The sequence below is a fragment of the Spodoptera frugiperda genome, chromosome 5, assembly GCF_023101765.2.
Source record: "Spodoptera frugiperda isolate SF20-4 chromosome 5, AGI-APGP_CSIRO_Sfru_2.0, whole genome shotgun sequence".
In the NCBI taxonomy this organism is placed as follows: domain Eukaryota; kingdom Metazoa; phylum Arthropoda; class Insecta; order Lepidoptera; family Noctuidae; genus Spodoptera; species Spodoptera frugiperda.
The window spans coordinates 4,615,425-4,629,970 of NC_064216.1; the positions used below are offsets into that span (position 1 = coordinate 4,615,425).

The 14,546-nt window shown below is 35.9% G+C and overlaps 1 protein-coding gene across 5 annotated transcripts in view; it reads right to left on the reverse strand.

The window, feature by feature from the left end:
- LOC118272116 (protein drumstick) overlaps positions 1-14,546 on the reverse strand; it is a 30,604-nt gene that overhangs the window by 3,634 nt on the left and 12,424 nt on the right. For 2 of the 5 annotated variants that reach the window (XM_035588465.2, XM_035588462.2), the window contains exon 2: positions 6,646-6,911. In XM_035588465.2, the coding sequence (XP_035444358.1) occupies positions 6,646-6,863 (218 nt within the window). In that variant the 5' untranslated portion in view covers positions 6,864-6,911. Of the gene's footprint in view, positions 1-6,645; positions 6,912-7,507; positions 7,777-8,522; positions 8,587-14,546 lie in introns of those variants that run through there. The other 3 variants (XM_050693628.1, XM_035588463.2, XM_035588460.2) reach the window with 3 other exon arrangements.

A 14,546-nucleotide genomic window follows, 5' to 3' on the forward strand; every position in this document is an offset into this window, starting at 1 on the left:
CAAGACCAACGAATATCATCAATAGCCTGTAAGAGTCCACGACTAGACTATGAGCCTTCTCTACATAAGATTTTGCTTTAATCTCCTACACTAAGCAGTCGGGCTGGAGACCGTAGTTTAAAAGGTTCAGGTTTATCAAAGAACGCTGCTGCACGCTCTCTACCAAATACTTAGACGACTACTATAACACCCGAAAAGCAAAAATAGTGACGGTGACAAACATATTCAAGTCTGCCCGTCCCCAGAAATAAACCAATCTACAAATGTAAACTGGCATTAAAACTCAAAAACAAGACACCAAAACCAATATGAATAAGACTAAGTAAAGTAAGATACTGCTATATTCAGAAACATTTAATGATTACTTAAACTATTGCTCAGTAACGATTTTGTACCGAAAACAATTGCTAATGACTGGGTTAAGTAACCATTAAATGTCTCTAAGTACAGCAGTAAGTGTGAAATAAACAGTTCAGTTTCAAAGGAAATCTCTTTAACTTCTTTAAGAAAACAAAAGGTGCATCCTGATTGCAATCCGAACTAATAGTTCTCCACGTGTTTCGAACTTAAGTGTTTCGATCTCGAGTTCTCGATACACGGTAAAGGGTACGGGTGACGGCCAATGCGGCATTAACCACTTCCGTACGATACACTAGGTTAGTTCGTGAGCGCACACCCTGTATGTGCGACTGTGGGAACTAAACGGCTTTGTTCCCGTATACAGGCTGTTGCGTAATTCAGCTGTTAGATTAGATGGTGTATTTTGCAAGGATTGTTTGCTAAAGATTGTTGGAGTACAATTTCATTAGGAACGTTTATAAATAGTTTGCTTTAAGATTATCTATGATCTGACTGAACTGGAAGACAAACTAAAGGGCAATTAAATTCTGTGTATATACTATTGATTGAGATAAATTCTTAAGTTTTGAATAGTTTTCTTACATCTTATGGAATGAAGACACTAAAATACAACAATAGACTACAATAAGCTGATTTTCTATGATGATACTTCATTATATGTACGTAGTAACGTCAAAATACATTTTATAATAACTCATTAAGCAAACAAATCAAATTATTTCTGATATCATAAAAATAAGCCTATGTTTACAAAGAAAATCACAAAACAAAACCAAAAAACACCCTATACACAAGCGAAGATTTCGCAAAGAGTGCCTAATTAACCGTATTGCCACCTCTGGCGTTGGACGCGCGAACTATTGTGTACCATAGCAGTTCCAAGTGGAACAAACTCTGGTACTTTAGCTTAGAACATCTATAGATAGCCAATAAAACTATAGTGAATTTAAACCGTACTATCCTATTGTATCAACGGAACTTTTAACGGTTAATATGTGAAGGATTTTTGTTTAGAAATTTTGTTTTAGGGTTATAGAAGATTCATGATCAAAGAAAAAAAAAAGGAATTGAATCCTGACGATGATATATTTAGAATTGATAGCAAAAGTGTGAGATTTCATCAAAGAAAATCTTATAAAAATCTTTATATCAAAAACAAATAACAAAAAGAAGATGCTTTATTAAACGGCCATGTACATGTACAAAAATAATCGATATGTCAACTCGATTCTCGCAAGTCGTGAATCGAATGGATCCGACCTATCGAGCGATGGAACCGATAAGTACGGCAGAGTCTGGGCGTGCACCGATGACCTAATGCACTAACTATATGGGACATCGCACTCTCGATTCTACTTAGAATCGTAATTAAGCAAGATGTATTGTTTTAGTTAGATTAATGAACGATGTATCGATTGTACCTTGTTTAATTGGGAAAGCACACGAATAATTAATGGCATTACTCGATTTATACAAAGCTTACATTTAGGTTAGATTGTGAATTTCATTTTCGGATGACTAGGTGTGTTGCTTAATTACAAAGGAGAGAATGTAAATCCCTGAATGTAAAAGAATAAAACGAAAAAAGAAGACGAAAAATTAACTTTCAACGTTCGATGAAGAGTCTATCATCTTTCAAGATGTATTCCAACGATCAAATAGTAGCCACAAGCATAAATTGAAAAAAGGCAAATAATGAATGAATTTCTATCAATCACAAGTGCTATAATATTTTAATAAAAGAAGTTAAGAAAAAAGGAATGCATATGCACTTTTAGATTTCCATTCACGGTTGCGCATTGTGTCCAGTATTGATGCCCAGCTTGGGTAATAAACACGGTCGATTCATTGCTACTCGACTCGTCAATTCAAAGGCATGATCTTCATAAATTTTATGAACCATACGGCCGGGTAACATTTAGTAAAACAATCAGTAGCGGTACTCTCCGCCTGAGGCGCTCACGCCGCCTCCCGAGTTTCCGGAGTTTCACACGATGCCTCATTATCCTTACACACATCGATATGTGAAGGAAATCTATGATGGTATGGTCGTACCAGAATAGGAAAGCAACTTTTTGGAGAAGGTTCTTTAGAATATTTTTCTGGGTTTTCTCAATGACTTCTTCGAAGGAAGGGAATGGAAATATAGAGTCTATTCTCATTTCACTTCAGAGAATTCACAATGAGGTGTGAAGTAAGCCATATCAGTTGCCTTCGTCAATCATGATTCTACCTTCGGATCATATTCCCAATACTCCAAATAAGCCATCGCATCCATACTTCCCCTTCCGACAAATTGCCGTAATCATCTTACTGTTAAGCGTGGTACACATTGTTGTGCCTTGTACGGCGAGGCATAAACTGCAAATTATACCGCTCAGGTCACGTGTGTTTCCCTGTTGAGGGCTACCGTCAGCGTTCGCACAGTTTCGGAAGCATTAGGGCCCATTAAGCACCGTTAACACACGGTCCCGTCACGAGCTCACGATTCACGCAGCATGAGCGATCTATCGGCGATCTCTCGGTAGCCCTCCGCCGGTTTGTGTCGTTTCACACGGGGGTACGCGTGCACTCAGCCAGTGTGTTCTAGAATTTTATTACACACGACAATTCGTGTTTTTGTGCCGCAATCCTAGGTTGGAAAGTCGCGGATTTTAGTTGACAAAGGCACTGAAGCGGATGTATCTTTGGACTTGATATTGGTGCATCTGACTAAAACTCTCAAGAGGATCTTAATATGCCAAACTTTTCCATGGCGTGTCTATTCTATCCGGCTAGCAAGTTTTATTTTGTGCAAACAATATTTCATATGAAATCGTAAAAGGTTAGAACAGTGTAGCAACCGCGTAATCCCGTGGCATTATAGCTGTTGTACTCGTACAGCCAATCGTTGACGGAAGACGTAGCATCGCACTTGATCAAATATGGCGCACTTTATGTGAAAGACGTGATACTGATGTCTTAAGGGTTTGCTCTTCTTTGTTAAGTCATTTTATTACTTTTGGATACTTTTTGAAATCTTGGATGGATACTTTGAATACTTTTGGAAAAGTTTCATTTTCTCATTGTTTAGATCTGCTGTTTTCCTTTCTATATTTTGATTCATATTATCGACTATTGTCACCTCATTGACTATCTCATCTTTATCCTTCAGAGAGAAATTCGTTTAATAATTTTTGTCTAAAGAAATCGTTTCTGACCAATTTTTCCATCCAATACGGTTCAAGGACGAAAACCAGAGAATCCTTTGTTCCTTGTATTAGCATCAGTTCGCGACCCTATCAAGTTAATGCTACCGTCACATTGTATGATAATTACGAGTGACAGCCACGGAATGTCGTTGCAATTGACATGCGAATGTTTAAGCAGTTTAATGAACCCGTTTTGAGTGACAGATGAAGTGTCAAGCTCATTCTGTCTTTATTAAGCTTTTAGTTCAGCTTAGTTGTTTATTGGTGTATTAAATGAATTGGTAAGGAATATTTGTTAGTTTGAGCGTTCTATATCAGCAGAGAGCATTCTAGAAGCCGTTTGCCAAGCCTTTTGTCATCATCGTGTTAACATTTTTTAGACAATCTATATTTCAGCTTGCCTTGTTATCTTGAACTTGCAAAATAAAATTTGATTTCATTAAGCAGAGCACTTGAATCCGCGTTCTAAAGTTCTTTTATAAGTACCGTAGTATCTACATATGCTTTAGAACATTAGTTTTCTGCATACGGTATCCTACATGCACCTATCATCTCAATGACGAAATCGTGAGGAACAACACATGTTTACAAGGAACTCCGGCGCAGAATAAAACCAAGATGTGCATTATACATTACGTTTGATAATACGAGTACATAAAGATGGTTTATGCTACTAAGCACGTGAAGTTCTGGGTAAACAATAAAGAATTTGATTGTTCCAAAAACTGTTAGTGATGTCAATGATAAATAGCTTGTCGATTCAAATTGATAGACAAAGAATCTATGTGCTGTGAAGTACTTTCAGATTTGGATAAAGGACGACTTAGAACCAAAAACCAAATAACAACAAATACGAAACAGAATCGCAAAGAATTCCACAACAAAAATACACATGATAATACAAATAAACATTCAATCTGTCATACTAAACGTCAATAGCGAACAACAGTAAAATCCTCCAACGCTGATAAAGGCAAAGTAAATATGTTTAATTGCCACAGTTTAAGAACGCAATGACTCAACGTCACTTAGGTTTATGATCGTCCCTAGACATCGGCCTTCATGATGTTCTAATTAAAATTTATCTTCAACTATTTTATGGACTTTTGAGACGATCTTTTCGCTATGGACTATCAATCTTTGAGGGTAAAAGGAAAAAGTATTGAGGTGTAATAGCTAGCTGCTAGTTGCCATTATGTTAAGTGCAAAGCCGTAAAAGAGGTCTTCTTAGAAAAGGTACACCTCATTTGAATTGATTGATGGTAGTCACATCATTATGAGATCAGGAATAATATTTTTGAAATGGAAATTGCAGCACTTATTGGGCTTGTCAACAGTTTGTTATCGTCTCTTCGTAATTGAAGTAGAAAGAAGATGACCAATAAAGACTAATCCAGAAAAAAATAGGAAACTGCTAATTTGACACGAATGGATACAGAAGACGTTCTACCCAAACATGAATGGTCCTAATATCTAATCGACAAATTCAAATCCATAAATGTCCAAAAATCTTTACTTCCAAACTTCTTTCAACAAAATTGCCGACCTAATTCCATCCAAGCCCTCCTCAATTTTGTGCATGAACACCTCAATTTGCGGTAATGCTGTAACAGTAGTACGTACATTGGACACTCCAGTGCCTCCTTGAAGGGTGGACCCTAATCTATGTTGACTATGTACACCACAACCTTGTCACACCTGACTGGTGATTCGACGGCTAACCGCGGACTATGTAGGTTAGTAAGTACTAAGATAATATTGAGTCTTTATTCCTTGAAAGGGTAAGCAGAAAGAGTGATATATGTAACTCGTACTTTTGTTTGTTATGTTATTAATCCACATATTTCCAGACTCTGTCCTATTGATGAGAATTATGAAAGTTAAAACCTACGAAAATTTCTAATATCGATTATAAATACTAGTATCTGACTTGTTCTGGAATCCAAAGATCATATCCAAAGCCCTCTTCACTGGTGACCGGATCAACGAAGCAGCAAGTACTAACTCCATTCTTAATCTTAATCCATTTAAGTAAGATAACAGTGTTACAAACAGCTGTTACAGAAATTCCTCTACACTTGCATTAAGATTATCTATGTCAAAAAACTCTGTAGTTGCATTATCAAAATGAATATTTTTGTCACAAGTCCTGTTCAGCAACAAAATACAAATAAAGATAATACTTTAGATCCTTCACTAAAATTTATTAACTATAACTAATTATCCAACAAATAAAGGTTATTCAATATTTGTGAAGACCTATTGATGGTACAATGGAACATAAATAAAGAAACAATTGCAACAGACTATTGAAAAGACTTAAACTATGTACGGTTTCTAATTACTTGTGTCTCTCTTTCATTGAAAGACAACGGCACAATGGGTAAAATGACTTCAATTGACATTTTGGACTAAGTGACAGACAGAATTACAGTTAACTTTGATACAAAGTTTAAAAACAATGTTGACTCAAACATTATTGAAGAAAAACTAAGACTTGATGATAATGAAGCTAATAAAGTAGGATCTGACAACCTAGAAACGTACGGTATAAAAATAAATAACAAAATTATTCAAGACAAGCCTAATGAAAACGATTATCTCATTGAATTAATTAAAAATAACAGCTGACGCATTGACGTACTCGTTCCAAAAATACTTAAAATTGATTAATGTAAAGTGATTAATTGAACCGTAAATCTAGGTTAAAGAAGTAAAAGAGTCAGTTAAGTAGGTAATTATGTCATTAACTATCAAATGTTATCAATATTAATAACAAATGGTTTAAAAAACATTAATATTTTGTATAAAATACAAGTTGCAGTATGTAAACCTCCAAATATTTGATCAAAGCAAGACATTTGAGAGATGACAATAATTACATTGACCAATGAACAGCAAAAGTAAACGTTACGCTATTATAATATTAGTGACTTTATAGCTTTTCAAATATCTGTTATTCTCTTTCAGTATTTCAGGCTGAAAACTGTCCTGAATTTGTTTATATCATTAACTTTTGCCATTGATTGTTCATTAGACTCAACTGTTATCCAGATCAAAGTATTAGGAAGAAGAGAAGAGATCAGTTACTCACCTGTGCTGGCGCAGATTGTCCTGTCGCTTGAAACTCTTCCCGCAAACTTCGCAGCTGAAGGAGAGCTCCGGACTCTTATGGGTCCGTTCGTGTATCATCAGGTTGTAGGACTTGGTGAACCGACGCTGGCAGTACTTGCAGACGAACTCGCATTTTGGGCGCAGTTTGCGTCTGAAATCCCGTGTGTGGTCCTCGTCAATTTGCATCACGGCGAACATTTTGTCTGGACTAAGATGTGATGCTTACGACGGGCGGGGCTTGAGCGCCTGTACAATGATAAGTTATCAAATGTCGTGTGCGTTCGATATGTGACTGTATGTGCTAAGTATAGAGTCCATGTTTCGTCTGCCTGTATTGTTAGTAGTGTGCAGTGATAACGTTGTGTGTAGAGTATTTGGTAATGTTGTCGAATTTGTGTTTTGTCTCTCTCTGTGTGGTGTGTGTGAGGAGGATGGAATACCTAATGTCTAAGTCCCGTCATTAACCGTCGCCATTGATTATGATTATGATAGAGTTAACACCTAACACTACTTTGTATTAATTAACACTTAATTAAGTTTTAAAGGATGATCGCTTGCGTCCACCGTGTCATTAATAAACATTCAAGGCTAACTTAAAAGTGAAAAATTGGTATGTAAATATTTATAATTCGTAACCCGATACCCTAACAATATTTATTTATCATTCACACCTTCAATCCGCATCAAATATTAAAATATACAAGGTAATATCAAGCTAAACGTCATTTATAATGAAGATATTATTACAATATTTCCTAACAAAGTAACCTTTATAGGAATATTACAAGAATAATTTATTATATTGATCATAATACCACTTTATGAATTATTAAAATACGCACCTTTAAAATCGATTGCCCACGAAGAAGATATTAAGCTTTACAAGCTTAACTTAACACTTTCACTAGAACTTTGTAAAATAAATTCGAACTTATGTACATGCGATTAAGACTGAAAGGAGCGTGTCATTATTTGAGCGCGGAATTAAAGTGACTAGATGTGTCAATGTGACAGTACGTGCGACCAAGAGCGGGTGTGTTTAGCAACTGCGGCGGCGCGAGGGTGCGGAAACTACTGATAGCGTTACGCGGAAGGCGCGCGCAGCCCCCACCACGTGCTCTCGCGCCGTCAATGAACAGGTAGCACGACGGTAACCTGACGGCTCATACTGGGAAAACTCCACCGATTTATTAACTTCGACACATACTATGTTCAAGACAACGCGCTATTAAATCCAACCATTGGAAAGCAATGTTTTCTCCTATAATTTTACCTATAAATTTATTTTTTGTCTTTGTCTGTATCACTAGTTTCCTACTCTTACTTTAGACAGGTTCTTTCGATGCCAATCAGTCATTTATCATCATCTTTTCATGCATTGTATGCGTTTTAAATGTGCAATTAAGATGCATTGGCGTATTTTTGCATGAGTAGTATTTATCGCCTACTTCCCTACTTTGTTTTTTACGGTGTTTGGAATAATGTCAGTGTTGATTACGTACATACGTGTGGCATTATGCGATGGTGGGAAAATGGCTGGTGGCTCGCGGCGCTACCGTGTATTCCACTCACGACACACGACCCCGGCTATTTGGGCACCGTACTGTTCACTTGTAAATTGGTGATGATTTTCGGCTTCTGTCATTACCGCGCCTCGAGGCGTTAATACACTTTCTAGATTTCGTAGTTCCGTGTAATTTGATGTAGGTATGTAGGTAGGTACATTGTACTCGCGATTGTTTCGGTAAAAATCGTGGTGCGTGCGTGATTGTGTTTGGTCTCAGATATGGTGTTTATTCGTTCATGTATGGAAGATAAGTGTGAATAATACGTTTATATGGCCTTAATGTAATTTACCTTAAAGGAAGGCATCACAGCAGCCAGATATTTGAATTTCTAGCTTTCGAGAGGGGAGCTAAAAATAAAAAATATGATAAATTAAGTACAAAACTCTACCTAGCATTTTTTACTATACTTTGTATAAGCGTAATGAATTAAATTCTCCCCATTTAGCAACATAACACCATGAAGCACCACTGGAAATGTAAACTACGCATTATTTTTAAACTAAAACATGGGAACTCATTCAAAGCGCTCGTTGATTTTCACACAATATTCAAATTTTGCGTGTTAAAGAAGCTGTAAATGTTAATTTCTTGGTACGGGCGTGAAGCGGCACTTATGACTTGCTTTATAGCCACGTAACTCCATTCAAATTTATCTTAACCTTCTTGTTCCGACAAGTGCACATCGATGTACACGTCCAGTTTAATCTGACACCCGTATTCATGCGTTTTCGACTCAAGTAAGGATCTGGTTATATAGGTGAGTGTATCTTTACGTGCGTCCGTACCTACGCATTAAATTTAAAACGATACTTTAATGAGTATTCATAGTAAAGTTTCTTAGTCTGACCGGACATAAGGGTCAGCTGATTAGTTCTATTGAATGGCTTTATTTTTTACTTATTCTATACTTGTTATACCTACTATTGTGTAATCGTGAGAACTGCATCAGGTTCGCTGTTTATGATAATTCTTAGAATGCACTAAGTATGATTGTTTTATTTTTAAGTGAAACCACAGAGGATATCTTTTTAGGATTATTTTTAAAATGATCTTTATTGCCCCCTCATAAAAGTGCTTATCCTTTTCATTGTTAAAAACTATAGAAACACTAATGTTTGGTGTTTTGTTTGACAGGATTATCTCTGGTTAGAAACAAAAGCACAATAGCATTCTAAAAAAATATTTCAAATTGCAGAAAAAGTAAAATCCAGCCAGCTTTTGTCTATCAACATCCAACATCATTTTGAATTTGAAAATAGAACACGCCCGACTAATAAAAAACGTAATACCAACATTACGCGCAAAAAACCTTGTCTACACCGGCGTATCATGCGAAAAAAGGTTGCATAAAACATTCCGCCATTACATAACCTTCTGCCGGCGACTTGATTGTCGATACAAGTCGTATCACAACTCGAAGTCACGACTGAGACGAAGACTAAGGCGCCCGCGAAAAAAATCACCAATCACACAGATCTTTACATTTGGTACACATATTTTAGGCTTTATATGGGCACACACACGGTTAACGTTTGATAACCATCGGCTGGTCACGGCCAGTGAGATATGGCGGTCATAAAAACCATTGTCGGTCAGGAGTTAAAAGTCCCGGTCACGGAGGGTAAATAGGTACTTGGCAACATACGGACTGCAAAGAGGTTTTCTTTGTTCCAAACGATTTATGAAGCTTTACGCTATTCGCTTTGAGGTTTGCGTAGACGGGTTTTGTAATTATAATCCCTCAGAAGCTTGTAGAAAACGAGAAATCAATTTATAAAATATTTAAATTTAAAAATGTCCGCATTTGTGCACCCACCCTAAACGATACCAACCTAATCACCCAAAAAAAAACAGTTGCTAACTAACAAGTAGGTATAGGAACAAATCAGCAACAATAAAAAAATTCAAATCCTACTACTAGATCACGAATTCTGACCAATACCATACCTAATTGAAGGTTGAACCGCAATTAACTGAACAATTTGAATATATTACAGCAGATCGCACCTGACTTTGCATTAAATGCTCCTCATTCTACTCATTCATCTTGTAAGGGTTATGGCGTGATTATAATTTAACTGTTGTTTCATTTATTAATATATTAAGTATTGTGTTATTTTATTACGTGGTAATGCGTTTGTCCCATTTCTATAGTACAGTGTAACGGGACAGCTATCTATGTGGGAACTTGGTGTAATAACACACGCTGTGGTCATCTTAGCAGGTGGAGTAAGAAATTAGTGTTCGCCAATGATGTCATTGGTCCTAATGAAATAAAAGACCAGCCTTTTTTAGGAAGGAAAATCATCTAATGTCTTCTCTCGCCTTGTGACTCAGATAATATCAGACTCTTACTGACTAAAAACCACCTCGTTACTAATCCTACTTTTCTAACCGAAGCCCCGGTAACCCGCTAGGCTGTCCACAAGAAGACCAACTTATAATTATTGGACAAAAAAATTCATGCTATATAAAATAGATTTTGAAGCAATGGAGTTTCTATGTAGAATTTAACGCAGATTTTATGCATACAGTAGCATTTAACAACCTTTACACTAACACAAAAAAGCAAGCTTAGGCTCACATATTTTTTCTTTACTAGAAAACAAACATTTGAATTTACCCACAACAATATTTTACGCTGTTCATACCACATAAAGAAATAAGAACAAACACATAAACAATATTAATTTCAACACACGAAACCGCGAACTGTGTTGATGTTCGTTTTAAAACATTGAGTCCAAGCGGATCTAGTGATGAGTCATCGACCACTTGGGCCATAGGCCTTAAAATCTTCTTAAAGACCCCATGAATCATAGTCCCTTGAACTGTTGACATTTCACTAAGTAACTGTCAATGAATAATCCTACTTAATTACCGTATGCTAAAGTTGAGAGTCGATTGTAGAAGTTTGACATTTTTGGAGTAGCTAGCAGTCGATTTTAATTGCTCGGTAGGTTTACTGTTAATCGTTCAGTATTTTGTTTTGCAATTATTTTGCTGATTGATGCGTTCGGTTATGTTGTGTTTCGTGGCATAATTATTGGTTGTGATCTCTGCATATAACTGTTCATTAACTGTAGCGTATATAAATATTTCGCCTACACGACATCAATACATAGGATCCATTTTTTTATTATCTAAAGGGTAAAATGGGGCAATATACAGAAATGGTAAAGTTCCACACAGTCTAAGAATGTGAGAAATTATAGGTAATAAAAGAATAGTGATCGAAAAGAACCATTAAACAAGAAAACACGTTGCATTTTCCTCTCCGATTTAGATCAAACATAAGACAAAAATAAAAAAGAATTCTGAAGTTCGTTCCAAAGTCATATTAACCTACATTTACGTCCTCATTCAAAAACATTTCTTTAAAACAAACGAATACTTACCACAACTACTAAAAACCCATTTATTTAAAACTTCGTAGTAACTCAAACACAATTCCGTGTAAGATAAAATACATACAAAACACTAGCACATCAAGCTACCCTTATTTATCAAAACTCCTCAATAGATTTTCAACTTCATTCCAAAGCAATTAAGTCCGAATTCCATTACACATGTTAGTGTAGGTGGATATGATACGTGGAAGACATCGTCATGAGCGATGACGTCACATTATACTACGCATTATGCGACATGTACTAGCAAGAAATACCCGATAAAGCAACACACATACCATCCTTCCTCAGTATATGAGACACGCAGTCTGACTTACACATAATCATAATGACTTTGCAATTTTGAACTTTATTACTCAAAAGTTGTATACTCAGTCAGGTCAAAGTCCAAAATCACATAGGACTTTTCATAAGTGCCATTTAGGAGTTATAATAGGTATATGTTACTTAGGCTTTTCCTTAACTAAGGTTGTTGTTTTTCTATAGAAAGCCATACATGGCTATCATATACCTGTTTTTCCCCAATGACATGCATAAGAGTGCATCATCATTAGTAATTTGTAAATATCCATACCGGTCAGGATTTTTCACTATAGGTACGTAATGTACCTACCTGAAATGTATAGGTATATGAAGTATCAAAACAACAAGTCAATAATGTTTTTAATATTTCTGGTAATACCCTAGATCTGTGTCATTTTGCACACATGAAACTCATAACGTAAACTAAACAAAAGACCAAACTAAATTGAAAAGATTTTTTTTTTGTGTGGTATAATCTTCCTATGGGTGAGGCGAGAGGGAGTATCAGACTCTTACTGACTAAAAACCACCCCATTCCTACTCCTGCTTTTTGAGCCGGAGCCCCGGTAAACCCGCTAGCTTAGCTTAGCTTCAATCAAAATCAATAATCCATTCATAAAAATACGTAAAAGTTTCTTATTCATGTTTTACGTAACACAGTCGCGAGTATTCACGAAATATTATTTATCATAATATTATGCGTCATATGTTTTGCGGTCAACTTCAAACGACTTAATCAAACAATGATTAATTAATAGATGTAGTAAGAAGAATGTCGGTGACACGGTGTGTTACTCAACACTCTACTCATCTTTAGAGTTGTCTGCCTTGGTTGGAGTTGGAGTTGCAAGGTTTCGGGTTAACCCGGGTTGAGCAAAGAAGGTTTTTTGAGGGGGCAAATCATCCAATAACTTATTCCGCTTGAGGGAAACGAGAGGGAGTGTCAGACTCTTACTGACTTAACAACCCCGTTCCTTCTTTTGCTTTTCGAGCCGGCGTCCGTATTTACTAGGCTAGGTTAACGTAAGAGGTACTTGAAGGATTGAAACCATTTTCATTGCCATTGGTGGAAACGATCTCTTCTCATATGGGGAAGTAAATTTTCAAATTCAACTCGACTGACGAAATACGCAAAGATGTACCTAATAGCTTTTTACCAAACAAGCTTGTTGTTAAAACCACAAAACAAAAATTTCCTCGCGTATTTTTTCTAAGAAAACTACATCACGATCAGTTGAGTGAACTCATCGAGCGTTTACACTATAAAAACAAGCTCGCGAAACGATTAAAATAAAATATACCACAAAAGTTCAGTGAATACGGTTCATTAATACCATTGTATGGAATCTCGCAAGCCGTAAACATTGCACCTTTATAATTATCAACAAAAACTGCCACTACAAGCTTTAATTACTTAAAATTCCAGAATACATTGAAACAGTCCAAAACAATGTTGCAAATATCGATCAATCCGAATATTTCAAGATCCATTACCGTTCTGCTACAGAAAATATTTAACTTAATTAGTTGAAAAGAGTCAGTGTATAATGAAATAAGATTGTTTGTCGTTAATGGTGCACAGCCTGCACAGGGTAGCTTTAATGCCTCGTCAAAGTATTGAACTATTTGAACTCTGGATCAAAATAGTGTTCATAAAACATTGTCAGTGGATCAGTAAGGTTTAAAGCCAATAATTAAAATTCATCACAAAGTAATAAAATGCTGAGTGCATCGTAAACTTTAAGTTTTTTTAATTCTATTTGAAGTAAATATAGGTTTTGTAACAAACAATGTTCTTGAGAGCTACTATTAAAGTTTTGATTGCTTGTAGCTTACTCGTGATTGAGTTAGTAAGAGTGAGCATTCGTAAACATTTTAAAAAGTGTAGGTGATCAAATAATAAGTGCTTTATATACATTTTTTCCCATTATTCTTTATAGTGTCTTGTCGAACTAATAATACTCTTGACTAATACACGACTACTGAACAAGAGGCGCCATTGAAAGTTGGCCTAAAGTTTTCCATTTTCAATTTTTTAAATAATATAATAAAGTTTAGAATTGTATCCAGCATTTGATAACGGGCTCCTTTAGGCTCCTTTAGGAAAAAACTAGGTTCCAGCTTATTATAATACCTAAAGCCAAATAGAATGATATAAACCATCAAAAATAAGTTGTACAGTTAAGCCGCCCAAACAAAAAAACGCCTTTTTGTACAATTTCACGACAATAGCCAAAACCAAGACTCCAATATTTATCAAGTTAATGTGTCAATGGTTATATGGTAACATTTAATACGGTCTATTATGGGTATTGACTCCATTGTTGGCCTTTCAATGAGGCCCCGATGCCGAGTCAGCGTGAGTTCGTTCGGTTTCATCTTTCGGCATTCGTTACTAGGCTTTCTTGGAATTTAATGTGTAATCCATTGTCGGTAATGTGTAACGAGTGTCTTTGTTGTACAATTATTGTCTTTATTTTGTACGTTTTCGATTTGATTTTTAATTTTTCGTTTTGGAAAACTGTTTTTGACTCCAGTAGATAATATGTACCTACTATAAAATACTTATGAAGGTTAAATGTATTACTACTATAAGTTTT